Source organism: Cloeon dipterum, chromosome 4, assembly GCF_949628265.1.
Source record: "Cloeon dipterum chromosome 4, ieCloDipt1.1, whole genome shotgun sequence".
Classification (NCBI taxonomy): Eukaryota; Metazoa; Arthropoda; class Insecta; order Ephemeroptera; family Baetidae; genus Cloeon; species Cloeon dipterum.
This window is the reverse complement of record NC_088789.1, coordinates 4,699,476-4,726,717: the sequence shown is the minus strand read 5'-3', so window position 1 is coordinate 4,726,717 and position 27,242 is coordinate 4,699,476. Positions and strand designations below refer to the sequence as shown.

Here is a 27,242-nt window from a genome sequence, read left to right as displayed (position 1 = left end):
GATTTAGTAATTGCCACTTGGCCCAGAGTGGCCGGTGTCGTGTGCCTGTGAGTGACACGGCTTGGCTTGCACGTGGCCCAGATACGCGAGCCGCTAACGTTATTTATGAATGTGTGTGAATTCCACGCAGCAGCAGCACCGTGGGAAAGGACTATACGCCTGGGCTCGATAAGGCCGCAAATAACACCACCCTTATGGTCGTGCACTTGTTCTTTTCAGTAAATTTAGAAATATTTTACTAGTCGATGGCGAACTATTGTGATCCCTTTTTGTGATGACGCGGTCGCATCCCCCCACACAACTCTCCACTTGATACCTAGAGCCCCGGTCGGAGCACCCTCTCAGTCCGCACTGGTTCTTCGACTCAGACTCGAGGATTTCGGGATCCAAGCTTTGAGCCAGCCCAGCCGGATTCACTAACAGCCACCGCCATGGTAATTTAAACGATCAACTCCCATCTAATAGAAGAGTGGTTTACATTCAACTTCAATTAGCATGGATTGCAACGGTCCAAACAACTTAACTTTCTTTCCTTTTAAGTAAATTTTGAACACAGCAAAAAATTGAACAAATAATTTTCTCGAATATATCTCACTGAATTTAGTCCTGATGCTCGTTTTCCCCAAAATATATTTCGCATTCCTTTAAGTGTCTGGGCCGCTTCACAATTTTTTCGCCGCCGAAATTGTGATTTATAAGTCCTGTTATAGCTGTCGCGCACCGTTTTTATGGCCGGTGCTGAAAGTGATAAAAATAGCATCAACAAAACGCGGTGCTTGCAGATGAGAAACAATATGTATTCCGCGTGTCTGGCGCGCGCCTGCCTCGCGCGTTTATGCAGCGACGTCTCATAAAATCGGCACGGGCGGCGGCCTTTGTCTCTCGCGCTTTATGACATTTTCTATTCTCAGCGTGTAACTAATTTGCTCATTTAACGCGCTTTCTTTTGAACTGGTTCCGGCCTCTTTAATGTTTTCCTTTTTATGTCCCACGAACAGACGCATAAAACAATACAATTTCTTTTGATTTCAGGATGAGCTTAACCAGGATCAACTTGCCAGTAAGTATCATCAGTCGTACAACCTCAAAAAATTCAATTATTTATTCAGTATTTTCATTCATATCTTTTAATGTTACAATCACCCACACAAATTGGAATATTATTCTTCCGTTTTATTTTTATTTCGCAAAGATAAAAAACCTCTACACACCCCAAATCGGTAAATTTAAAAAAACTACTTGCAGACTTGTTATCAAAATCAGGCCAGTTTGGAACTACTTATTTAGAAATTATTGTGATACTCTCACAAAACGTTCCATTTATTTATAAGGATCTCAGCAAAAAAAAATCCCTTTAACCAAGAATTTGAATCTATAGATTTTTATTGGGAATTAAAATTCACTCAGTTCAGCTCTATTAAGAATTAAATGTAACGCACTTGAAGGTGGACCCACCTACAACCCAAATATTAGTGTAACTGTCCCATCAGTTTCTTTTATTTTATTTTTTGCCATTTTTATATTTCCTGGTGTAACGACGATTTTTGAAGATCTCTTTTAACATATTGATTCCTATGATAAAAATGCTGTAACTCTCAATAAATCTTTCAACACACCCTTATAACAGATAGCCAAAAAATGATTCACTTAAGGATATGAAATTCCATTAGAAACAAGGGCTAAGTTTGAATTAAAGGATGTTAGCTGATAATTGATTTTAATCTGTTTTCCAGTGCTTAAGAAGGCTTTCGATGCCTTCGATCACGAGAAGAAAGGCTGCATCTCTACCGAGATGGTCGGCACCATCCTGGAGATGTTGGGCATCCAGGTGACTGCAAAGATGTTCGACGAAATCATCGCTGAAGTCGATGCTGACGGTTGGTTTCAGTTTTTTTAGTAATTTATATTTCAATGATATTTTGATAAATCAAAACAATTATTTAAATTTACTTCATTCGCTCAAAATTATTACGCCGTATTAAAATCTAAATGTTTTCAAAAACTATTTTTTAATATTATTGAAGCTAAAATAAAAATGCTGTTTAAAGTTCCCACGTCAAAAACACCATTACATGTTCTACAGAAAAATGTTGGCTAGTTTTTTTAATTGCTAGTAATAATTGACACTTAATCTAATTGACTCCTATTTCAATTTTGAAATTATTTTTTTCATAATAATTCGCTGCAAACAATCATTTTAATCATATAATTTATTTCGTAGGCTCCGGTGAGCTGGAGTTTGAAGAGTTCTGCATGCTCTCATCTCGCTTCCTGGTTGAGGAGGACGCTGAGGCGATGCAGCAGGAGCTGCGCGAAGCCTTCCGTCTCTACGACAAGGAGGGCAACGGCTACATTACCACCGACGTGCTCCGCGAGATCCTCCGTGAGCTGGACGACAAGATCACCGCCGAGGAGTTGGACATGATGATTGAGGAAATTGATTCTGACGGCTCCGGCACTGTGGACTTTGACGGTAAAATTTAACAACTTGTTCGCCTTTTCACGCGTCTAATGCGACACAATTGCAGAGTTCATGGAGGTCATGACCGGTGGAGACGATTAAACTGATTGACCATGCCACTTAAAGCAGCAACAGGAACACCAACAGTGATGGCTGGACCACCTTTTTGATTCTTACACAATCTAAACACACGCACACTCTTGCTGGGCCAGGAGTTATTCCTTTTTTGTTACTATATGCCAAGATAATGGAATGCTAATTTGTTACCGCAATAAACGTAATTTGGCTAATATTACTCGCTGCTTCAATTTCTTTTTTTCACCTGTCAGAATTATATCGGCTATATTTGGGCCTTCAACTATTTTCGGGCGCGTAGTATAGCTGCTTCTCTACTTCCTGCTCGGCCTCGAAGCACATTGAACTAAAACTTTGTTATGCAGATCAAAGACTAGTGATGCAGAAAGTACAGTTGATTAACGCTAGCAAATGCGCACTTGATTTATGACCTTTAATTTGATTTGCCCCCCTCAATTCATTGATTGATTTTGCCTCCTGCACGTGTAGTTACTGGCGCCACTCAGAAGTATCGATTAGACGCCGATATCTCTTCCAATTCAAAGGGGCTCGGCAAGGTAGCAACGCCAAAAGGTGCAAATATCTGGCCCAAAATATCGGCCCGTCGAAGAATCGGACTCAAGAATCGACTCTATGACGCCAGCAGTACCTTCCCCTCTTGCGACACTTGCGAGATGTTTTAAAACTGCCCAAGCTTCCTCTGGCGCACATCGTTCTTGTCCTTACCCGTGCTTGCCGCCACCGCTATGGTGAGTTTAACCCTTTTTGTCCTGTGACAAGAATTAATTAAATTCTATCCTTCTCACAGGATGAGCTTACCACTGACCAAATTCAGAGTGAGTTTCAGTTTTAAATTTTTAAACCATCTCTCCCAAATAAGCATAAAATTAAATGATTTTTTTTTAATTTTAGTGCTCAAGAAGGTGTTCGATGCCTTCGACAGAGAGAAGAAAGGATGCATCAGCACAGACATGATCAGCACCATTTTCGAGATGCTTGGTATCCAAATTTCAGATGAAGGTGTTGATGAAATCATTCTGGAAATCGATGCGGAAGGTAGGAAACAAACATACAATAAAATCAAGCAAAAGTTGACGAACAAAAACCATAGGCACGGGAAACTTGGACTTTGACAGTTTCTGCATTCTGTCTGCGCGGTTCATGGTTGAGGAGGACACTGAAAAAATGCAGCAAGAGTTGCGAGAGGCTTTCAGGCTGTACGACAGAGAGGGAAACGGATACATCACCACGGAAGTGCTCAAAGAAATCTTCCGCGAGTTGGACAACACAATTACTGAGGAGGATCTCGACGAGATGATTGAAGAAATTGACTCTGACGGCTCCGGGACAGTGGACTTTGAGGAGTTTATGGAGGTTATGACTGGAGGAGATGACTGAAAATTCAAATGCTGTGCTTTTGATTTGTTCCAATTGAATTGTGAATTTAGAAGCTATTATATTCTTGCAACTCATTGAAAATAAAGTGATATTACAATATTTTTTAACAAAAAGATTTTCTAAATACTCTTCTTATTAATAAATTTCCTGAAGAAAACAACCGTGTTTAAAATTGTATTGATATCTGTAAAAAAATATTAACCGTTTTGAAATCAGTATAATGTTTTACTAAAATATTACAAAAAAAAATCTTTTGAGCGGCCTATTCTGGACGGCTTCAATAGCGAAAAATTAAAATAAATATTCTTAAAAAGCATATTTTATTATGCTTGATGGTCAGACTACGTGAAAAGTGAATGCAAGTAAAATTACGCAATCCTCTTTGATCAGCACTTTTTGTTACGAATGTATTATTTTAAATTGTGAGCTTCAATTTAAGCTATGAAAATGGCTCATAGTTGTAAACCCCGTTAGTTTTACAATAGTTTAGAAATATATTATATGAGGAATCGAACTACACACATTTATTAATTTTAATTAGGTTGATATTAGTTGAATAATTAAATCATTAAAAAATATCTTCAGGGAATTTTTAAGTGAAACCCCATTAATTTGAAATTAGATAACAGCATTTATAAAACGTATTTTCAATTAATTTTTAAGAATTGTCTTCAGGTTCTGAAGTAATAGAACTCTAAAATAAGATATTAATTTCAAGATTTTTCATCACATTATTACGAATTATAAAGGCCAAACACCTTGTCCAAGAATTGCAAAAATTTAGTTCAATCTTCATGAGTAAGGTTGGGGGTGTGTGTGTGGAAAATTGCAGTTTGTTAAAACGTTATAGTTGATTCTAATGCAACTGCAATGAGTTGCCAATCGACCTTTAATTAAAAATTAGTGCACTGCTGCTACCCCTTTCGCCGCGCTAATTGATTGACTCCCCTCAAATATAAAGCGAGACCACTGATCAAAAGTCCGCACCAACACTTTCAGTTGCGAGCCAATTGACGTGCTTCTGTCGTTGTTTTAGAGCACCCGCTTTATCATGGTGAGTCACGCTTTTTATATTGTGGCTCTTCTCAGCAATTAATCTTACTTAGAAAATTGTTTTACAAATAATTGAAAACAGATTTTAAAAATATACAATTTGGATTAATTTTTCAGGAAGAACTCAGCAAGGACCAGAAAGACAGTAAATTTTTCAAAACATTTAATTGATTTGATTTTGCTCATTAATGTTACCTTTAAATATAGTGTTGAAGAAAGCCTTTGATGCCTTCGACCGTGAAAAGGCTGGCTTCATTTCAACCGACATGATCGGCACAATTTTTGAAATGCTGGGCATTCAAATTTCTGACGATGAGGTAGAAGAAATTATTTCAGAGGTCGATGCTGATGGTGAGCAATCTTTTTAATCTTGATATTTAACTTAAAAACAGAATCCCGGAAATTATTGCATTAAGAAAATTTCTAGTGATGATCCTGAAAAATAAACATATTTTTAAACTTACAGGCTCTGGACAGTTGGAGTTTGAAGAGTTCTGTCTTATGTCATCACGCTTCTTGGGAGCAGAAGAAGAGGATCCTGAAGCGATGCGTCAGGAGCTTCGCGAGGCATTCAGATTGTACGACAAGGAAGGTAACGGCTATATCACGACCGATGTGCTCAAGGAAATTTTCCGGGAGTTGGACAACAAAATCACCGCCGATGAGTTGGAGCAGATGATTGAGGAAATTGACTCTGACGGTTCTGGTACCGTGGACTTTGAGGAGTTCATGGAAGTCATGACTGGAGGCGACGATTAAAATTGCTGACCCGGCAAGATGTATTTTACATAAATGTCATCAAATTTTATAATAAAACACAAACAAAAAAAACAACATCTATTTATATGCTTTATATATTTCCACACCATTTATTCGAAATCAAAAATTTGAACTGATTCAAATGACTTGCGCAACTAAAGAGCCACTCCAATGACAACCAAAGTCGTGACTTTCATGCAGTCAAAAGCTGGTACTCATTGATTGCGAGTTAAAATCAGCGGAGTAAAGGCTGCGAACAAATTGGCTCCGATGGTTTCATGCATGTTAAAATTCTTGGCTTCGCAACACCCCTTGAGTATGCTCGAATATATATTTACATCTCCTCGTCAGCAACTAATGGAACAAATCTCAGAGTATCTTTTTAGAGGAGCATATACTAATTGATGTCCCAAATTACTGGCGGATATTTTCAACGATTACTTATTCAAAATTCTCTGCAGCTAATTCTGAGGCTATGAATTTTTTTGGAGGTAAAGTACTACTGACGATGAGGCTTGCAGCGCCGAAGCAGCCGCTGTTTAGTAATATTTTTCTTGTACAAGTTATTCAATGTATTAGCCGTATTAGCATCCCATGCCTCTGTAAGTACTGGTGTAGTAATTTTCAATTGGGATGAAAGTGACAGTGCAAAAGCCTGGCACCTCCTTTTCATGCTGAGGTTTATTATTTTATTTTATTCCTTTTTGATTCCATTTAAACGCAAGGCAAAATATGAAATTTTCAATGATACGCTTTAAACACAATTGTATACTTTTGGTTACAATAAAAGAAAAACAAATTATCACTCTATCTATTTGTTTTGGCACTTTAATTGGCATATTCAATTTAGAAAATAAAGTCGTCTGGCTTCAAACCCCTGCAGGTGGGGTACCCGGCTGGCACTGGAAGCATTTCACTTGGATCTCCTACTTGCACAATCAAAGCCATTCCAACACCCGCAGAAGTAATTTGATCGCCACGGGTTTCGAGCAGCCAGAAGCCTGAAAAATACATTAGCATCAATTGAATAATAAACCATGCTTAAAATCTGCAAATTTTAGCGCGAAGAATTAAAAAAAAGAGAAAATTGCATGAGAATTTGTGTATATTGATTTGATTTCATGCACACTTTTTATTTTAGTTCTATGTTTGACGGCTATGTCAGGCATACAACAGAATTTTTTAGTTGGGCTCCCAGAAAAAGTGATCCACTCTAGTGATTAGTTGCAAAAGTATTACAAGTAACAGTGAGCGAAAAATCAATCAGGGAACGTAAACAATTGGTATCTATTTGCTAGAGTTACCTAATTTTCACGCATCCGTAAGGAACTTTCAATCAGTATTAAATTATAGTATTTATCTGAGAGCTTGGGATTGAATAACGAGAGAATTATTCAAAATAAATTTAATGACTTGAACCAACAATAAAAAATGTATATATTCCCCCTCTCATTATTTATTTGTTCAAAGGCACTAATGCTAAACACGTCTTCCCAAAGAATTGTTTTTTACTTATTTCTTGTTTTACCTGGATTGTTTGCTTTAAAAAATGCTGAGATTTCTCCTGAAGGTGGTACAACAATCGTGTCCTTGGCAACAGGTCTTTTATTTGTGTTCTCCATATCGTCACTCGATGACCGCCAGTTTGCAGTGTACATTTTGTGTCCGTGCAAGTGGAACGTTCCAGCATTTTTATTAGAAGAATCACCTAAAAATATTAAAACAGCACAACTTGAGGACAGTTCTTTAAAAAGATCAATTTAAATAATAATAAATTAATTAAATCTTGACAAATTGTATTTTAATCCTTTTCTAGATATAGTAACATAAAATGATATGATTGTGAGAAGAAATTAATGCAGCTTTCCTGGTGTGGAGTATTTTTATTTTCCTGTATTTCTACAGAAATGTCCTGCTCAACTAGTTATCCTCATCCCCTAGACGTGAGAAGGAATCTCATGAATTAGCCTGCAACCAGTAGTCGAAAGTAGCTGAGGAGGACATGTCTGTGGAAATACGTAAAAAATAAACCAATCGAAACACACTAATAAAGTTCCATTTGATATCTTCTAGCAAATATGATAACCTCGCGGGCTTCTGCCTTCATTGGCATGTATCAATAATGCAAGTGTTTTAGCTCGTAGAGCACTGAGAAAAAAAATAAATAAAATGTATTATTTTAATGATTTGTGTGTTACGAATAGTACATTTCCTAATTCTTGGCGTTTTTCAACGTTGAAAATCTTGTACAAAGGAAAAGGCAATTCTGAGGATTTAAATTCGTATCGAGGAATTAGTTTGAACCATACATTGTATAATTTAATTGATAAAATCATGCATAATAGATTATACTCAATTTTCATTGATATTATTCCGGCAAATCAATTTGGATTTGTTAAAGGGAAGTCCACAATGCAAGCAGTTACGCAGCTCATTGAAGAAATTAATGTCACAGTGCATGATAGGAAAAAGCCATTGTTTGCGCTGTTTTTAGACGTTAAGAAAGCTTTTGATTCGGTGGATAGAATTATAATTTTCAGGAAAATCGTTGAGTCAAACAAAATGTCACTAGTGGAACTCAAATATCTAGCTCATTCTTTAGATTTAAATTTTTTAAGAATTGCTGACGGTGTGACTGAGTCAGAAATAATTGTGCAGTCCAATGGAGTACGTCAGGGTGGTTGCTTATCTCCTTTTCTTTTTAATCTTGCAATCAATGATATTAATGAGGTAATTAATCATATTCCTGGACTTAAAGCTATTTTATTTGCGGATGATATTGTGCTGACTAGTGAGACACTGAGTGATTTGTGCGTTGCATGTGTGGCTGTAAAGGAATACTTACAAACTAGAAGTCTTCAGTTGAACTTAGATAAATGTAAGGCAATGAAATTTAGAAATAAGGGACGAGGTCGTTATGCATTGAATGAAAAAATTGTATTAGAAGGTGTGAATGTGGATTTTGTCCCTGAATTTTGTTATTTGGGTGTTATGTTTCAAGTATCAGGATTATCCTTTGGTAGGCATGTGGAGAAACGAGCGAGGGCAGCCCTTATGGCAACGTATAGTATTAAAAACTTGCATAAACTTTCCATTGAAACGGCAGTTAAACTCTTTGACCTAAAAGTTTCTCCTACTGCCTCTTATGGCATAGAAGTTATTTGGCCTTATCTTACTATTCATGATTTTGAAACATTAGAGCGAGTCAAAACCCGATATCTAAAGAAAGTGCTGGGGATCTCTAAATACAATAGATCGCGATACGTCTATGAACTGGTGACCAAAGACTTAAACCTTTTTGCTACAGATCTTAAAATGAAATATGATCTCCCTGAAACTGATAATTATAAGAAGTTTGTTAACATAAAGATTATGAATAGACGCTTGATTTGTGATGCATTTTATGAAACTCAAACAATGATGAATGGGAATTGGAGGGTGCCGAATTTTGAAGATAGACATGTATTTACTCGATTTGCATGCCATGGATATCACTATTTGTTCTGTGCAACTCAGATGTACCATTATGAACCTCAGGAGATTTGTAAATGTAGATTTTGTGGAGAACAGTGTGAAAAATACCATATTTTGAAATGTGTAGTAAAAAGAATTAGTTTAAGAACAGCAGCGAAGACTTGTAAGAATTGATTGTATAGGATTAGTGTCGCACGCATATATGCGTTTAATAATAAATTCATTCATTATTTTAATGATTGATGCCGATAGATTTCAGAGCATTAAAATGTTTTGACTCTCACTTTCGTGTCTAAAGACTAGTTTGACCGTTGCATTGACCGCAACCCTGATGTAATGAGTGCATCCGCAATAGTGGGGCGGTCCTTTGCACGTGGATTTCGGTCTGCTTGCTGGCGCTGGCGACAAATTCGCCCAGCTTTCACACTCAAAAGAAGGCTCACGGTCTTCGTATTGGGACAAAATAGGGGTAGATGGCGGCCTGAAGGAAACCGTGTTGATGTGGGGAATTAGGGTGCCGTCTTCATCACCTGAAAATTATTGAATTAAAATTTCAAGCCATTTTCGGGGCAAATATGTTAACTTACTGCTGTCTAAAAAGGTCGGGTAATATTCAATGTCATTTAAAACAAATCTGAATTCCACATCCTCACTTGACACTTTGGGCACCCTCATATGTCCGAATGTGAGGAAAAAGGTCAGATCAGGAGTAAATGTGATGTCTGGTGGATTGGCACCCTCCAGTTGAGCATTGCACAAATTTGAGGGATCTTTCAAGCAGTTGGCAGACAGAGACTAAAAATCAAATTTAAATTATTTCTAGTTGAATTTCATTTGTTGTACAACCCTCTACCTTGGCCTTAATATCATTGGTTGCAATATTTTGGTCTCCCACAGGCCTGATTACAGTCTTTATTTGTTCCAGTTGGCTGCATTTGTGCAAACCTGATACCTTCAGCACGCACTTTTCACATTTCTCACCAATTTGATATATTTCAACGTCGTATCTTCCTCCTTAAAAAGAATCAATGATTGCCAACAGAAGCAAAAATAAAATTAAAACTCACCAGGATAAATTACGATTTTCTCAACAAACACAGGCAAAATATCGCTTCCTTGTGCGTTCACCACCTTAAAGCTATGGCTCTCCATAGCTATTTCAAAAGGACAATCATACGCAGCCACATTCACAAAACTAAATAGTGTTTCTGATAATTTTGCCTCGAATTCATCAACGTTCTGAAAATAATCAATACTTTCAATGGAGTAAAATCAAAAGTAAATCTTAAATTACCTCGTTATTGGCTTTCCCATTCAAAATAAGCTTTGCAACCGGCTTGTTTTGACCAACTAATGCGCCATGTAGGGCTCCAAAAGCGCCACTAACAAGAGCATCATTTCTGGTCCCAAGCAGGATTACATTTTCGCGGGCGCGCTTTCCAGCCTCGTTAACGATTATAGCTCCGTAGATGCCGTCAGCATGCTGCGTAACTAAATATGCAATGCATTAGAGTTCCAATTCAAAAGTTTATCCTATAAATTACCACCATATCATCAAACAATAATTAAAGGAATATCGATTTATTTAATTGCTATTTTTTATAACGTCTTGGTATTATAGTGGAAAAATTTCGCAATTCTCAACAACGAAATGCGAATATCCTTGTTGCAAGAAAGGGGCAACAGTCAATTAGACAGGGAAAATTCGAGTGTTTGATGAGCGATGCTACCAGGACGATATTGAAATAATGTAGTGTAGCGAGAAACTGATTTTTTTCCAAAGGTACTGAAGGGTACTAGAACCAATTTATTACAATATTTTTAAAGTTTCTCTGGAATTGCTCTTTTATAGAATGAACTTATGCGGCGCCGAACGAGATGCACCTATATTTGTCGTGATACATAAGATCAAACACCTCTTATCAAGCACGACGTTTACCTGAATCCGCGTGGTAAAAGTGTGTTCCTGGGTTATCAGCGACGAAAGAATAACTGAAGGACGTCCCGGGTGTCAAAGGACACTGAGTTACTCTCGAGACTCCGTCATAGTAAGGAGTGCCTTTTTGCAAAATCCCATGCCAGTGGATTGAAGTTTCGAAACTGCTCGGTAGTCGGTTTTCCACGTCAACGATTATCCGGTCTCCTAGGCAAACCTGAAACAACCAAATCCCTTATTTCCTATAAATAAATAGCCAAGATTATTAATTTAAACCGTTTAAAAAATTATCATCTATAGGACTAATTTTCATGTTGTGATGGGTAGAAATGAAATGAAAGCGCTCCTTTTTAAAAAGCTAGATATAATCAGTCCAAATTTCATTGAGGGAGCAAAAAAATAACATTTTTTCAATAGTGCAACTCATTTTTACACGTCATAACATACCTGTATTGTCGGTCCTGGCGTTTTCCCATTCACAGACAATGCCAATTTACTGGCTAAGTCACATTTTTGGTTCAAGCATTGAGCAGTTCTGTTTTTTCTTTGGCAGTGATCACAGCTATTAGAAAAGCAAACAGTTATTATTTAACTGATATAATGCAAGTCCTTACTTAATAGCGGTTGCGTGGAGAGTGAATTTGTAGTGGCAGGTCATCGGCTGGAGGTCGACGCTGCATTTTCTCTCGCACGGGTGGCCGACCGCACACAAAAAGTCTGCAAAGGCCAGAAATAATGCATCATCATGCCGGTGCGGTGCCGATTACGAAGCAAAGAAAGCTATTATCGCGACCTCTGAAGGCTGAGTCAATTTAGCAGTGAAAGTGAAATTGGGACTTGAACGCCAAGGTCAAGAGCTGCCGAAAATATCGAGTTTTTTAGCATTGATTTGCTCTCGTTTGTTGCTATGCGAGGCACTTTTGTTTTATTGCTCACTGCATCTGGAAACCAGTTTCGTTGCATCAAAAGGAAGTACGTGATTGCGGCATGCAATCGTCTGCGGTGTAATTGCGTCTCTCTAGAACTGCTCTTGAATTTGTTGGGAAGACTATTTCTTTGAATACACCTGAGAAATATTTATTGTAAAGTGCTTTCTCTACTGTGAAGCGGAAATTAATATTTCTACGACTGCAATATCATAGTTGAAATACGTTTCGAAATTAAACAGCTGAGTCCAAAAATTCAATCAAATGTATAAATAAATACAGTGATGTTTGGTTTGGGGAAATGTAAAAATATAAATGGGACAAACATTAATAAAGCAATAAGAATAAATAATGCCTAAAATCAAATCAAGAATGAAAAATTTTAATTTCGTATTTTACTTACAAGTCAGGAAAAGAACGGAGAAAATTTGCATCCCCTCGCCGACCATGTTGAAGCGCGGGCGAGGGGTCGACTAATCTCGCGCGATTATGCTCTCCGACGGATATCTCACGATGCACGAGGCAGACTGATTTGCCCTGGACCTGAGACCTGAGCAGCAATAGTTGTCCACCTCGGCACTGGTGCGCGTTATTTTCCACTTTCACTCCCGCTCCATGCACTTCATTGTGCGAGCGTCTGTGATATAACAGCCGGCACTCGAGCGCAAGCTTTATGCAATTCGCACTTTGCGATTAGCCACGCAAACTTGAGCCAACACAACGGACCGACACTGATGACTAAACTCTCGCAAATTAGATGGCATTTTCTGTGAAACTTTCTTATTTTCACGTGTAATTGAGACCACTTCACAAATGTTTAAGCAAAACATTTAGTTGAAATTAATTGGAAATTGAAAGATATTCAAATTAATAAGATCAAATTGGCTATTTATTATTTCACGATATATTTCATATCATTTTTAACTGCAATTTTTCATTTTTTCCATTAATTGTGTTATACTACTTGCAAAAATATTCGATTTAATTACATTATAATTGGTCGATATATTGTGTAAAATCAAACTATTGAATGAGTGCTAAATACGGTTTCCAACCTCCTCCAGTTAGTGGTTCATGATAGACATAAAAGATAATTTATTTTCTATTGTTTTCTCCAGAAAACACGGATCTCAATCATGACTAGGGCGTTAGGAACTTTAGACATTTTTTTCCAGGAAGAAGGCGCCTTTTTTACACGATTTAGATGGTTTTGAGTCCATTTAGACAGATATAGAAGGTTTCGGATTTTCATGAGTAAAATGGGGTCTGAATTAACGATATTTTCCTTGATTAATCCAAAATATTAGATAATTTTGCATACATTTTTAATCAATTTAAGCCTGTAATTAGTATATAGATAAATTAATACAAATAGGCTTTTGATTTCCCATTGCTCTTGCATTTTTATCCAACTATTAGGTCTTAATTTTGTGTTTCAGCATTGTGTACTATCGCATTGATTGACAATAAGTGGATTAATCAATGAGTGAAGGGTGATGGACACACAACAAATTGTATGAAATTAACAATGCAGCTTTTTATTATTGACGATATCAGAAAGCTTAAACTTATCCGCCAATTCATGACATTTGATGGCAAAAATGAAATTAAAACAAAATAAACTGAACAAAATGGGAGTTGTCAAAGGGCGATTCTCAGCGATCCTAAGTCGGTTTTGGTCGGAAAATACGGTTTTGAGTGTAGCTCAAGACTAAAAATTTCACGATTTGAAATCAATTAATGCCAAAACTCATAGAGAACGCTCAGTAAAAAATAATCGACCTTCTAGAAATCCCAACCCTAATCATGACTGTTTTTGCCACTTCGGCTCTTTTAAATGATGACCCGCGTTTGAAACATTCATCTCAGTCAGAATAAATATTTAAAATAAAATTGAATCCATGGATATATGACTGATAAAGTAAATAACAAGTTGAATATCAATGAGAGCGGAGAATAATAAGTTTTTTTCTGTTAGAAAGAGAAAGTGAGTCGAATGCATCCAGTGCGCCTTGGTGCCTAGGATGAATGCATGTGCCAGTCATGCTCTGCTCTGAGATAGTCGCAGATCGCGAGTGCTTCGCTCTCGATGTGGGCCAGCGGGACAAGCCAAGAGTGACTAAAAGCCACAAACTTTTTACGCCTTTATAGCAGACCAAACAATCGAATTAAAAGTGTCAAAGTCATTGTGAAAATAACGAACAAAATTCCGTTAAAAATGGAATGTCACTTTTTATTTCACAACAAAACAATGCATCATTTTTCACAACACGATTTCACAATATTATACAATACTCGCGATGTTTTTTCTCACATCCATATATGCAAAATCTGCTATCACACTTGGCAGTAATATTTCATAAATAAAAATTACAGACATAAAGTAAAATTAAAACATTTAAAGTTATCACAATCTGCTTTTTGTTAACTCTGCAAAGCAGTCTGCTTGAGCTTTGAGATTCGTTTATATTTTGTAGAATTGGCTGAGACTGAAATTCAGTTTGTTTTTATGGAATGGAAGAACCAGTTTATGTGAGGAAAAAGTCCGGTCCTCGCCATGTTCCGCATTTGGGAAAATCTGGTGGGGGCGAAGGCATATCAGTTGAATCTCCGACGTGAACCAGTACGCCTAGACCTCTGGCAGTGTACCCAACATGCTGGTCATGCAGCAACCAGTAACCTAAAAATTATTTAAAATGTAACATTCGAATTATTCAGGAAATTTTCCGGAGTCCAATTTTAACTTTCTGATTTTTAATTTTGTCAGATGATGCGTTTTTCAATATTATTTTTCCACTTAAATATATTTTAAACTATAATTTTATGTTAATAAATTACCTGGGTTATCGGCGACGAACCTGATTTCAACTCTGCCTCCAGCGGGAACAGTGACAGAGTCTTTTGCAGGCGAGAGAGACACGCCGTTAGCCAGTCTTTTCACAATGTGGAAGGAATAGCCGTGCAAATGAAAGACGTGACCTTCACCTACTGCTTCGCCTAGAAAAATTGTTTATCTCACTCAAAACCCTTTCACCAAGCTATTCAGTCCGCGACCGAGGGGCTGGTTATGCAAAACCCACCTTTGTCGTGCAGGTTGAGTTGCACAGCGGCCCCGAGCGGGACGTCCAGCTGGTGCACACACTCGCAAGGCAACGTTGTGCATCCTATAGGCTTTGACTCAGCATGACAGAGCAGCCCGGACGGCACATCAGCAGCTTGGGTCACCAGGGGCGACGACGGGTATACGAAGGTCAGGTTGGAGATGTGCGGCACCTTCACCTCAGGGTCTAGACTCACTAAAACATTTGAAAATCGTGAAATCCCCAAAAATTCACGCATTGGGATAGAGGTGTGATTTACCTATGAATGAGCCGAGGCTGTGGTTGGATATGGAGGTGAACTCGAAGGGCAGCTCCAATTCTAAATCTACCTTGCTTTTACTAAGGCTGGAGTGCGCCGGGTCGAGAGCCTCGAGTTCGGCCAGACAGACGACGTCCGGAGTGCCACACGCCTGTCCAGTGCTGTCCAAGCGCTGCGCGTCCGCCTGCTTCGCGGACTGCAGCTCGCGTTTCGTCTTCGTCACTTCTGGTGACTCGATGTATTGCACGGTGGCAGTTTGTTCGAGGCGGCTGCAGGTCGACTGCACCTTCATGGCGTAGGTGCTCGGCGGCGCGGAGGTTTCCAGCACAAAGTCAACTCTCTCACCTTGAATAAATAAAGACAATTATGATATTTGCATTGATCATCGAATGATGGATTGCCTGAGGCGAGAGTGATGCTGCTGACATCCTTTGGTCTGATGGGACTGCCGTCGATTTCGATGACCTTCAGCATGTGACCCTCCACACTTAGCTTCAAGGGACACGCGGAAATCACGCCGGCGTGCACCAATCTGAACCGATACCTTACACTAGGTAGCACTTGGAATGCGGCGGAAGGCACACCATCCTAATTTCAAACATTTTAGGACAATATGTCAGTGCTGTTTCTAAAAAATATTTTTTTATCAGCTCGATTTATTCATTAGGTGGAATTGATTAAAAAGTTTATATATTCATTTGTGAAAATTGCTCTAAATAAATTGTGTTGCATGAGAATGCGTTTCTTGATAAGAGAGAATATGTAAAAGCAATGTAAATAAATCAGGGTAGATAAAAAAATTATTTTTGAAACGTAATGAGTTTTCAACTTTGAGGTATAATTAAATTCCCTCTATTTGTTTAATTTCTTCAATTTTCTATTTTATAAAATTTAAAGTAAATAGCTATTAGCGTTGTGTAGACTAAATTGTATAGTTTTTTCTAATCAAATTTACCTTTGAAGCGCCTCTTCCATTTATAAGAAGCGCATCTGTGGCCACCGATCCTTGGAGCATCCGTTGCAGAGCGAAAGAATGCGTCCACTCTGTTATCACAATCACGTGGTCCTTGCTGTCTTCGTCGTAAAGAGCTCTGTGGGGCTCTCGATTTGGTGCCCTGCGGACTACCAGGGCGCCAGCCAGGCCATCAGCCATTTCAGCTCCTGCGTAACAATGAAAAAAATTGAATGAATTCCTTATATCAATTCTTAATAATTTCAATTTTTAAGTTGCTATACTAGTTTGATCTTGTAAATTGTTAATATTTTACCATTGTGCGCGTGCCACATGTGCGTTCCGGGTCGAGAGGCCCTGAACTTATACTGGAACGTTGTGTAGCTGGGAATGGGGCACTGCGTCACCATGGGGACACCGTCCATGAAAGGAGTGTCTTTCTGCGGCAGTCCTCGCCAGTGGAAAGCCAAGCCGTGCTCAGGCACCCTGTTCACGACGTCCACGACCAAAATGTCGTTTTCACAAACCTAAAGTCGTAGTGAAATTAAATCTATAGCTATTGAAATGTCTGCTCCACACTCACGTGAATACTAGGGCCCGGTAGCTGTCTGTTGGCCGTCAGGATGCCACGCTTGAATCCGTCGGCGGTGACGCAGTTTGGGTTCCAGCATTCCGTCTGATTTTCGGGGCAAGTGCCGCACGAGCTTGATCAAGGAAATTGAGCACCTCATTGTCATAGCACAATGCAACGGTATTACCTGCTGAGCGTTTGGTAGACCTCAATGGTGAGTTTAATACGGCAAATCATTGGCCAGTCGAGTTCGTGGCAGGGCCGATCGCAAGACGCGAAAAATTGATCTGGAATAGGACAGACGAGTGACGTTTAAATTTACATAATGTTCACTGCCGTGACGGTGTGTATGTATATATATTCCATATAGCAAGAGGTGCTTGCACTTAACCTTGGATTTGAGAGAAAGTCTTATATATTATGGCTGCAGCGCCAAGTAACACGTCCAGTGTGCAGATTTGCGACATTTTGTGCACTTTACACAACTTCTGTTTGCAAAGCTGTTTCGCACGCATCATTAATTTAATAGATGAGATTTTAATATAATTATCTTGATTACAAATGCCATGAAGACATAATAAAAATTATAGGTACATTTTCTAAATAGGATATATTCACCTGGCAGAGGTGTACATGATAAAATCAGGGCAACGGCTAAGGAGGCCACCCCAAAAGCTATAATGCATTTGCACAAGCAAGTGGCGTCCCTCGTTTTTTCCCGCATCTTTGTTGAGCACGAAATAAATCAAGAACTCTTTTCCCCTCAACAGCAAACCCACAAACTCCACTGGATTGAGAGGAAAATAACTGCATGAACTGAGTGAGTGATAATTGTCTCACAAAGAAGATTCTAAAACTAAATATAACTAGGAAATTTAAGAGTGAGATAGCAAATCACTGCTGCGGAAGCAGTATCCCTTCTCGCTGTTCAGATGGCAAAGTAGCTCAAATCTGCCTTGCTCGCAAAGCGATCTTTTCTAACAGACTGGTGAAGGATGAGTACACTGCCTAACTAAGAGAGGCTGAATAGTTCCTGCTCTGTGATGTTTTAGTCTCTTTGATCAGACACCAATATTTCCCACCCCTTTGAACTTTCTTCTTTGACACTCTCTTTTCATTAAACAATGATAACTTCAAGAAATGACAATGCACCTTCTCCCGCAGAACGAAAATAATCAATAAACTTCATGACAGGATATTAAAAAAGCGAAAGCAAAGCACTCCAATCCAAACCCTGACGCTATTGTTTCCTAAGAATGCATAATAAAAATAATACGGTCAGGTACAATGGTTTAAGTGTACTTCAGTTAAAAATGCATTGATGCCATTGATTGGTTGCAGAGCTAGTGATTCAAGTTGAATGCTGGTATGTATAATAATTTATGATGAAACAAGCCGCAAGTTCTCAGTAAAAGAGGTAGACCTTGAACGCGATTGGGTTTGTAAATGCCGTCGCTGTATTAGTGTCACAGCAGCGTGTATCTTGTTTTCTCACATCGTTTGTTTACCTCTCGACAAGATAGTTTTGCTATCTAAAAAGTCTATCCGATATGGTAAATGATTATTATTTTCAGCCTCTATGACGATTTGAAAAAGCATTTAATAAACTTATTTTTTATTATTTTGCTATTTTTATTGATTTTATAGGACATTTTCCTCGGTGTACGAATTGATTTCAACGATCACAATATTTTGTTTAAAAAGTTCATGGTATATTTTTTAATTTGAAGCCTGCAACATAAATTCCAAATTTATTTAAATTTTTGTTACTAAAAAATAGTATATTTACTTTGAAAAATAAAAGATTTTTACTAAACGTTTTGGATTGATTTAAATAAAGTAGTTTAATTAAATTCATAAATTTACCAAACAATTGGTTTCAGAAACTTACGTTGCTGTGAAGGCAATTATAACAAAATTGAAAGGAGCATAACTACACACTGAAAACGCGTTTTTCCGGCGGCAAATAAATAATTTCTTCCGCAAACTCATAGAAAATAGTCAAACAGCTTGTTAGGAACAATAAAATGTAATGAGCAACTCGTGTACAGCACTCGAGATGATTACAAATTTCAGCCGACAGACGTGAGTGCAACGGCGTACAATTTCCTGAGAGCAGAGCAATTTCGCGCCGCTCAGGAGAATCGATTGCAACACCACTGCAGAGATTCGCAACCTGCGCACGAGTGGGTCTGAATTAGCGAGAGAGATTTCACCTGGCACGGGGGTGAAATAGATGACGGTAGTGGCAGCGGCGGCCACCCCGAGCACGAAGGCCGTCCGCAACGTCCAGCGGGCGCCGGAGGCCAGCAGCGAGCGCTTTTCCTCGATCATGTCGGGTTCGCCATGGTTGCCTGGTGCACACTGGCGTCTGGATCGTGCCGAGCAGCACACTGAAAACGATTTCGCCGCGAGAGCCTGCGCGCAGTCGATGTATTCACTTTCTATGGCGCGCGAGTCTCGTCTCATGCGGCAGACGGCGGGCGCCTTTACCATTGTATTCCCACTTCAGCGCTGCGTGAGGCAGCCGTGAAATTGCAATTTCACCTCTACCGTTTGCATTTGCACCAAAGCTGCAGCTCTTTTTAGGTTCCGTTAGATTTATGAAGTAATCCATTTGTGTCAATAAATGACGTCATAAACGTTATAGGACTTTCATAAACGGCACGGACACTAGGGACAGGGAGGCATTACCGCAACAAAAGAGGAGCGTGGTCTGGTCTAGAGGAACAATTAATCAAGCCGGGAATCGCGATACAGGCCTCAACGACGGGCCAAAGTGGCCATCCGCTCTCGCTGGTACAACGATCTTAGAGGGATAAAGCAGAGAGGCCAGATAATTGGTAGAGGTTTGGCGCATTTTCAGGCGGGGCCACAGGGCTGGCCGGCGCCGACGCCAAATCTACAGGGTGCTAGGGGAAATTACGCACGGGTAACTGCGCTTATGAGCATATATACTAAATTTTATTGCTTGAAGAATTTGACACCCAACGAAATAGGCATGGGCAGCTTCTCATCAGGGATTAGCTTTTTGTTTTACCGATATTAATTACAATATTATTTAGTATAGTTAATTATACAATATGAACTTAATTTTCATTTAGTATAGATGGAATTATTATTGTTGATTTATTTTTAGGAATAAATTAAGGGTTCGATGGTGAGGGTACAAAAATTAGTACACTTAAATCTGTAATGCCTCCTGACTTTTTACTTGCTACCATTTTTGCAGCTCACAAGTTTACTGAGAAAGTTTACATAATAGTTAGCATATACAAATTGAAATTATGGATCTTTTAAAAGAATTGTGGCGGTTAGAAAAAATATGTAATTAAGTTAAGTTCTTGGAAACACGCACTTCCAGACAATTCATTGGAAGCACCAATTAAAAGCTAATTTTATTTTTAGTTGGTTTGTTACACCAGCCAATAAATATATTCAGAATATTCACCAAGCTCTCGGGCACGACGCACTGGTCAAAATATAGCGCTGACATTGAACTTTATTAAATTTATGCTTGAGCTGTATTATTTTTAGAAGCGCTCTCGTTCTAAAAGTTTAAGAGCTATCTTGAAGATGGCACGACCAGTTTCGAAAAGTAAATGTGCTGAAAATCTTAAATGGAGCGGAACCAACAAATCGTTGCTGACTTTTCACACCCCATTTGTTTAAGCTTGATGCGCTCGATTTCGTGCACTAACGCTCATTTCCATGCCTAAGAAAACTACCGGTATTTTATTTTGTAACACTCGAAATAATAATAATAAACTTGGCATCAACTGTGACATTTTAAAATCTATCCGGCCCTTAAATATTGATATTAAATATTAAAACATTGATTTAATGGAAATTAAGATTCAGAATATTAACTAACAGTATCACCATCGATTGGAAATTCTCTTCTAGAGGAACTTACAACGTTATTGCCGATTTCTCAATTTGGACCATAAATTGAATCGAGCGCAAAAAATGTTTTTGGTGATTTTGCGGTAATTGTTTTTTTGTAGACGGGGAATTAGAAGCTGATCATATTTGTGTGAAATGAAGGGCACGTATCTTATTGGAACACTTAAATAATTGACAATGACATATTCTTAGGTATATTGAATTGAAGTGACATCTTCCCCTCAGACGGCCTACGTCGCAATATCAAATACTCAATTTATATTTTTATATTCTTGAAAAGATCTCAGCCAGTGTAAATTAAAAATTCTGTACTAATTTTATAATATTTCAATGAAATAGGTTTTGAAATGTCGAACCAAAAATTGTCACAATTTGGCAAGGAGGAAACACAATGTCCGATTTTTAATTTAAACAACGGAACATTCCTCAAATTGCTTTTTATGATTTTAATTGAATTGCTTAAAAATTATTTTAAGAGAACATTGAGAAATAAACCATCCAAATTTCGTAGCCATATTAAACAGAGTTGAATTATCTTAAGTATATCACCAGCGTGTGCCAAATATTCTAATTAATTTGGAGCATTGCGAAATCGCGAGATTCAATGTCGTGCACGCGGTTCCAAAATAAACCGCAATTAGGAGGCAAGAGGGGCTTCGCGACTGATTAGTGTCTCGCGTAAATCACTTGCTGCGGGCAAAATATCTGTTGCAAAAAATCAGCTCATCCTTGGCGACGAAACTCCGCATAATGCTCCGCTGGACCGGATTCAAATTTAGATTGTGCATGATGGATTTGCTCACCATCTCAGCGGCGTGAAAAGAGATATAGCATCATGCGTCTCACGCAGAGTAACCGAAGCAATTAGCCCCTGGAGAGGCGGCTGCAGTAGCTTGCACTGATGGGAAAGTGTGAGTGTTGAGTGTTAATTAGGCTGCATCCCAAGCTCGTCACTCTACTTGCCAACTGTTTAAAATCGTTTTAAACTGAAATATCATGATATTTGGTAACGATAATCTAGAAGTGAGGAATTATTCCGTAATTAATTTTCTATTATTTGCTTATACGGTCAAGAATAGAAAATTTAAAATACAAAGAGACGAATAACAGAATCATGCAATTGTAGTATAGCAGTGCCGCACCGCGTCTTCGCCGTTTGTACGTGATTTTTTGCACTGTTTCAATTTCATCATTTTTGCTCTGTAGTCCAACTTAAACGCAACGTTTGCCAAGCACAAGTTAACCCGAATGCTCGGGGTGCGAGTGTAAAAATAGTGTCCTCAAGTTCATTAAGTCAGTGTATTAGTAATAATTCGTTAAAAATTAGCGCAAATGATTTCTCTGTAAATTCTTCGACAAACCTTCACGCAAGGAAAATGCCAATAATTTAACAGTACAATCAACTAGTAAATATTATTAATATCAAAATGAAATTAATGCGATGGATATCATTTGACTGAATATTCGTAAAATGTTTGTTACAGATCTATTGGGGAATAAATTGCCTTCTCTCAAGGACGGCTTAATAGTTGGTCAGCTCATTCCCTTTGACCAAAGTAGCTTCTCTGGTTTTAAGCTCCACAGTTAATACAATATATCATTACCATGGAGTTCTGGAGTCTTCCCCCATATTTTATGTACATTAAAACATGATATCTTAAAAACCTTTTACGAGGTAAAGGATAAAAAACTTGTTGTTAAACTGTAAGATATATTGCTTGATCACTGAAATATAATCGGTCCTCCGCTAGCCTTGATGTCTTCTCTCATTTTATACTATTATAGTTGACAAGTACTACGACTGTGCCTAGATTTTGATAAAAAATAGACATCAATAATAAATATTTCTGATGTGATCATAGTAAAAATTTAATTTGGTTTAATTTGGTTTTAATTTTATATTTTTAATATTTGCACTTAAATTAATTTGCCATATTTTTCAGTCCTTAATTTTATTTTCACACGATCACTGTAAAATTTTAAAATTACGTCGTAAAAGAGACAAGAAATTACATTTTTGGAATACGAGAGTAAAAATTCTTCAACAGTTTATTTTTTAAGTCTACTAACTGCGGAACATCTTGGAGTATAGTTTCGATAATTTCACGGTCGGCCATGTCATAGAGCAGTCGCGCGTGAATGCGTGAATTGCTTTTCAAATATGTCCATATTTGTCCAAACGCGATTGAGCGAAGTAGTTCTAGAACATTTGAGCGGCGCCTGTTGGAGAAAAATTGCAGAACGAGTGAGTCAGACCTCAAAATGCAAAGAGCAGGGATGACGATTCGGTCGTGACGACACGCGCGGTGCCCACACTCTTTGGTGACGTTTCAGAAGCGGCGTGTGCCTCCAATAATCAGCATACGGGTTATATTTGGTGCGAAAGGGGGCGCCTGCTGGAACTATATAACCGAGAAGAGCTTCCCTCAGGAGCAGTCAGTCAGAAAGCGCCACTTCTGCAACCACTTTACTCGCGAAACCACCCCACCCAACTCAGCCCAAACATGTCTCTGGAAAGGCAAGTCAGACTGAAGGTGAGTGCTTCAAACGATTTCTAGTTTCTTTTAATTTCAATTGCTGCATAATTTCGCTGAATTTGTTTTTTCCATTCGGAAATTATGCAATCGGCTTTACTAGAGTGAGTTGCGGATAGTCTAACTACCGATCTCCAGGCGTTGATTTAATATATTTATTTCTGATATTCACGGGTGATCAGCGCTCTTAATTGCTACAGCCAATCGTAAAATTGAATTACACAGGCTAAAATGTTGCAGTCCTCGGCCATAACCATAGAGATAATTTGAAATGCGTTGTAAAAAAGTTTTTTGCCTCGGTCTGGGTGGCAGCCAAGCGTTTTTGCTGGAAAGATCCGCCGTTCCGATTTCGACTGCACATAAATATTTCTTTTAGCAGCCACATTTGTGAAACCAAGCGTGGCCTGAATTTCAGAATTTTAAAAACAAAAACATTTATTTTCTTTCTAGCTCGCCGGCAAGCGCGACGCCGAGCAGGAGAAGGAGGCCATGGAGTGGATCGAGTCCGTGCTCGGAGAAAAACTGTTCAACAGGGGCGAGTCCTACGAAGACGTGCTCAGGGACGGCCAAGTCCTCTGCAGGTTGATGAACAAAATCCAGCCCGGAGCCGTCGCAAAGATCAACAAGAGCGGTGGTCAGTTCAAGATGATGGAGAACATCAACTTGTAAGTCCTCTCGCACCAAGGGCGATGCCATTTGTTTGGGGGAGCAGGTGGTTATAATAATCTCGCGGTTATTTTAAGTGCCGCTCTCATCTCGGAGTGCCACTTCTTCTTCACAGATAAATCACAAAGACAAGTGGGAATATAAACAGTTCCAACATTTGTTTCTTTCATTCTATTTTAAGTTGTGATCTATAATAGAGTTCTAAATCCGGCCCTCAAATTGAATCAACTGAGAAGTTTTTGTCTCGGAATAAACCACTCTGCATCTGTCGTAGGTTCCAACAGGCTCTCAAGAGCTACGGCGTTGCTGACCTGGACGTCTTCCAAACTGTTGACCTTTACGAGAAGAAGGACATTGCCCAGGTCACCACCACACTTTTCGCCCTCGGCCGCACCGTAAGTTCGCATTCTCTTTCGTACAAAGATTCCTGGAACTAAAAAGCTTTCCCCCGTTGTAGACCTACCGTCACCCTGAGTGGCAGGGCCCCTACCTGGGCCCCAGGCCTGCTGAGGAAAACAAGCGCGACTTCAGCGAGGAGCAGCTGCGCGCCGGCGAGGGCATCATCGGCCTGCAGGCAGGCCAGAACAAGGGCGCCTCACAGGCAGGTCAGAGCTTGGGCGCCACCAGAAAGATCCTGCTCGGCAAGTGAGCATTTCCAGCGACTCTCGTGATGTGAAGGAGGATGTACAAGAACCATTCGATGGGTGTATGACATTCATAATACGCAATTTTTGTAAGATTTTGAAACGGACATACATATTACGATGACTGCCTATCTCTGTTGCTTTGTGTTTTGTCTCTTATTATATATTTTATTGCAAGATAGACGAGAACACACGAAAAACGTGGGTAATTTGTAACGAAAGTGGGAAATAAATTTGATATTTATACCTATACGCGAAACACACGTCTTTTAGTTAATGAGAAAATCCCTTTGATTTAGTGGAGGCAAAAAATCTGGCTGACACTTTCGGTGGCACTTCATCAGATTGTCATTTCTCTCGCTACTGGCTGGAGTCCAAATATTTACATCTTGCAACGAACATAAAAGGCAGTGGCGGACGCATCGAATTTCTTTCCAGAAATAACCTGCCCGGCGCCGAACAGCGGCACAAGATGCTCCAGCGCCTCGGGGCCAAAAATCAGAATGGATTAGTCGCCTGTGACACCGAATTTTGGCCAATTTATAATTGGTCGAGACTCTGACGAAATTAAGCGTCCCCGGCTGCTCCTGTTTCGTGCGCATATTGTTGGCCGGTGCTAGATAAATCACGCCTACTCGCACCTGCCTCTTGCTTCATGCAAAATTAACCTTGTCCCCGAAGCCCATTATCCTGTCTCAATAATTTTTATTGCATTGCATTAGCGCATTAAGCGCATTTCGCAACCCCGCTCTGTTTACACTGGCCGCTTCTGGAATGGCTTTTCAGCTTGTTCCGCTGGCTTCTATTTCTAGGGTTCGCGGAGAAACATGCTCGTCGACTGGACGACGAGCAGATAATTTATGGCCTGGAAGATTTCACGGCTGTCGAGATAAACAAAGTGTCTGGCTGTCGCCCTTCTAAATTTGAAACTCACGTAATCCCCCTATTTTTGGTGCAAATACACTTGAGCTGTTTATCTGCTCCGGCCACACACTCTGAGAAATATTTTTGAAAGAAAATAATAAACATATTACTGATAATAGTTCAAACAAAATATTTTAAACCGATTAAAGTCATGCATGAGTTTATTCAAATTTAAAATAGAACAAGGATCATGTTTAAATTGATTTGTGAGTTTCCCATTCTATTGTGAAGAGATAAAAGGTCTCTTGAGCTGTGATTAAGGCGACTGTTCATTTGTAAACCAATGGAAAGTTTAGAGACCGGAATGATTGTGATTTTGTGCATATTTCTGTTTATTTCTATAAAATCACAAGCCGAATTTTCCCAAAATGCCCTCATCTAAAAAAACATTTATTAGAATTTAAAAGCGTAATTAATAGTCTATTCTATTAAAACTGAATAGGAGCTAAATAAGCAACAGAATAGGAATTGAACTCAATTCTAATGTGCCATCTGCTGCGTCTTTTGCCAACTCGCTCCGATTCTAATTTTAAAATCAACACGCGGGTATTCAAATCAAGAAGTGCTTCTCGTTGGAACACATAGTCTCAACTATTTTGTAATATTTGGCTCGGTAATATCTAAACATTTTCTCGTGCAGTGCATATGGGCCCATCATTTCTCAAAATGACAGAAATTACATCAGTGAATCAACACTTGTCTCCAGGTGGTCTGAATGGGACGCAGTTAGTTACTCAATGAAAAGAGTACATAATATACTGGTGCGGATCAAAGACGAGGCATTCCAGCGGCGGTGGGGCCGAGTTTAATTAAAGGCGGCGGGCTTTAAGCGCTCCACTTGCAGAGGTGCCGCTTTTTGTGGCCAACGCATCCATAAATCAGCCGCACAGCACTCTTCTGCCGCCCTAAAATTAGCACTTTTCCGTAGTGCACAGCACATTGCAGTGCACTCAGGCAGAATGCTCTGCTTACAATCTGTGGAAAGTAGGCAGCTGCCTCGAAATTCCGCAAAATATTGCACAAACGCGAGTATGACTGGCTTTTATTAAGTATTTATAACGCGCGCTTTCCTGCCGTTTGCTTATATGAATCGGTGGCATGAGTTCTTGGAAGCAGCTCCACACTTATCAAACTATTTTCAGCCCTTTCGGCACACGCAGCGCATCGCGACCAGCGTCTCTTTTTATGCGAACTGCTGCGGGCGAAGATTTGTCGCGACTGTTTTTTATCGTCCGCTTGCCACGTTTTCTCAATGAGGGGAGAGAAATATTGCTCAATTTTACGCCACTGTACGAAATTTTTGCTCGCATTTCAACGAGAGTCCAAAATAAAATTTGGCACGTATACGCGGTGATTTTTTTGTATTAATTTACTGCAAAATTGTGAAGTTGAGCAGATAAGGGCAAAGAGGGATTTATGGTTGAAGTGTGGCCTATGAAATAAAATGCTGCTGTAGCATATAACTCAATACAAAATAAACATTAAATTTTAAAAAAATGTACCGCCGCCAGATACCAATATGCACCATTTTCTTGAACGTAATGTGAACAAATTTCATAGGCAAAAGATTATTTTTTAAATACGAAATATTTTCTAAGGGGTC

The 27,242-nt window shown here is 39.0% G+C and overlaps 6 protein-coding genes across 6 annotated transcripts; 4 read left to right on the top strand and 2 right to left on the bottom strand.

Moving 5' to 3' along the window:
• Window positions 1–279: 279 nt before the first annotated feature.
• LOC135942723 (troponin C, isoallergen Bla g 6.0201) lies at window positions 280–2,753 on the top strand. The gene is made up of 5 exons (XM_065489002.1): window positions 280–434; window positions 1,033–1,060; window positions 1,734–1,877; window positions 2,222–2,473; window positions 2,529–2,753. Exons 1-5 carry the CDS (start codon window positions 432–434, stop codon window positions 2,561–2,563), a joined length of 462 nt encoding a protein of 153 aa, XP_065345074.1. The 5' UTR covers window positions 280–431; the 3' UTR covers window positions 2,564–2,753.
• Window positions 2,754–3,130: 377 nt separating this feature from the next.
• On the top strand, window positions 3,131–4,049 carry LOC135942724 (troponin C, isoallergen Bla g 6.0101-like). Its single transcript, XM_065489003.1, has 4 exons — window positions 3,131–3,285; window positions 3,345–3,372; window positions 3,449–3,592; window positions 3,648–4,049. The coding sequence occupies exons 1-4, from the start codon at window positions 3,283–3,285 to the stop codon at window positions 3,932–3,934; spliced, it is 462 nt and encodes a 153-aa protein (XP_065345075.1). The 5' UTR covers window positions 3,131–3,282; the 3' UTR covers window positions 3,935–4,049.
• A 986-nt stretch (window positions 4,050–5,035) lies between these two features.
• LOC135942725 (troponin C, isoallergen Bla g 6.0101-like) lies at window positions 5,036–5,772 on the top strand. Its single transcript, XM_065489005.1, has 3 exons — window positions 5,036–5,132; window positions 5,195–5,338; window positions 5,454–5,772. Coding segments are annotated over exons 1-3 (438 nt in total). The 5' UTR covers window positions 5,036–5,131; the 3' UTR covers window positions 5,747–5,772.
• Window positions 5,773–6,556: 784 nt separating this feature from the next.
• On the bottom strand, window positions 6,557–12,698 carry LOC135943308 (uncharacterized). Its single transcript, XM_065489775.1, has 11 exons — window positions 12,486–12,698; window positions 11,771–11,873; window positions 11,604–11,718; window positions 11,160–11,373; window positions 10,515–10,711; window positions 10,288–10,459; window positions 10,074–10,234; window positions 9,808–10,015; window positions 9,505–9,750; window positions 7,275–7,454; window positions 6,557–6,747 (listed from the first exon to the last, which is right to left on the bottom strand). Exons 1-11 carry the CDS (start codon window positions 12,529–12,531, stop codon window positions 6,593–6,595), a joined length of 1,797 nt encoding a protein of 598 aa, XP_065345847.1. The 5' UTR covers window positions 12,532–12,698; the 3' UTR covers window positions 6,557–6,592.
• Window positions 12,699–14,289: 1,591 nt separating this feature from the next.
• On the bottom strand, window positions 14,290–19,376 carry LOC135943189 (uncharacterized). The gene is made up of 10 exons (XM_065489638.1): window positions 19,182–19,376; window positions 17,153–17,252; window positions 16,978–17,098; window positions 16,711–16,921; window positions 16,398–16,603; window positions 15,844–16,030; window positions 15,443–15,787; window positions 15,163–15,378; window positions 14,921–15,079; window positions 14,290–14,762 (listed from the first exon to the last, which is right to left on the bottom strand). Exons 1-10 carry the CDS (start codon window positions 19,297–19,299, stop codon window positions 14,611–14,613), a joined length of 1,815 nt encoding a protein of 604 aa, XP_065345710.1. The 5' UTR covers window positions 19,300–19,376; the 3' UTR covers window positions 14,290–14,610.
• A 3,884-nt stretch (window positions 19,377–23,260) lies between these two features.
• On the top strand, window positions 23,261–24,974 carry Mp20 (Muscle protein 20). Its single transcript, XM_065489995.1, has 4 exons — window positions 23,261–23,405; window positions 23,856–24,070; window positions 24,346–24,466; window positions 24,529–24,974. The coding sequence occupies exons 1-4, from the start codon at window positions 23,376–23,378 to the stop codon at window positions 24,718–24,720; spliced, it is 558 nt and encodes a 185-aa protein (XP_065346067.1). The 5' UTR covers window positions 23,261–23,375; the 3' UTR covers window positions 24,721–24,974.
• Window positions 24,975–27,242: the final 2,268 nt, after the last annotated feature.

Coding starts and splice junctions, on each gene's coding strand:
- LOC135942723 (XM_065489002.1), top strand. Junction 1,061..1,733: donor TAACCAGGATCAACTTGCCA/GTAAGTATCATC, acceptor TCTGTTTTCCAG/TGCTTAAGAAGGCTTTCGAT. Junction 2,474..2,528: donor CGGCACTGTGGACTTTGACG/GTAAAATTTAAC, acceptor ACACAATTGCAG/AGTTCATGGAGGTCATGACC.
- LOC135942724 (XM_065489003.1), top strand. Junction 3,373..3,448: donor TACCACTGACCAAATTCAGA/GTGAGTTTCAGT, acceptor TTTTAATTTTAG/TGCTCAAGAAGGTGTTCGAT. Junction 3,593..3,647: donor TCTGGAAATCGATGCGGAAG/GTAGGAAACAAA, acceptor CAAAAACCATAG/GCACGGGAAACTTGGACTTT.
- LOC135942725 (XM_065489005.1), top strand. Junction 5,339..5,453: donor TTCAGAGGTCGATGCTGATG/GTGAGCAATCTT, acceptor TTAAACTTACAG/GCTCTGGACAGTTGGAGTTT.
- LOC135943308 (XM_065489775.1), bottom strand. CDS start 12,531: ATGGTCGGCGAGGGGATGCAAATTTTCTCCGTTCTTTTCCTGACTT. Junction 10,235..10,287: donor GAAAATCGTAATTTATCCTG/GTGAGTTTTAAT, acceptor ATTCTTTTTAAG/GAGGAAGATACGACGTTGAA. Junction 7,455..9,504: donor ACTAGTCTTTAGACACGAAA/GTGAGAGTCAAA, acceptor TAATATTTTTAG/GTGATTCTTCTAATAAAAAT.
- LOC135943189 (XM_065489638.1), bottom strand. CDS start 19,299: ATGATCGAGGAAAAGCGCTCGCTGCTGGCCTCCGGCGCCCGCTGGACG. Junction 17,253..19,181: donor CTATTTCACCCCCGTGCCAG/GTGAAATCTCTC, acceptor GTCCTATTCCAG/ATCAATTTTTCGCGTCTTGC. Junction 14,763..14,920: donor GTTCGTCGCCGATAACCCAG/GTAATTTATTAA, acceptor AATAATTTTTAG/GTTACTGGTTGCTGCATGAC.
- Mp20 (XM_065489995.1), top strand. CDS start 23,376: ATGTCTCTGGAAAGGCAAGTCAGACTGAAG. Junction 24,071..24,345: donor ATGATGGAGAACATCAACTT/GTAAGTCCTCTC, acceptor CATCTGTCGTAG/GTTCCAACAGGCTCTCAAGA. Junction 24,467..24,528: donor TTTTCGCCCTCGGCCGCACC/GTAAGTTCGCAT, acceptor CCCCCGTTGTAG/ACCTACCGTCACCCTGAGTG.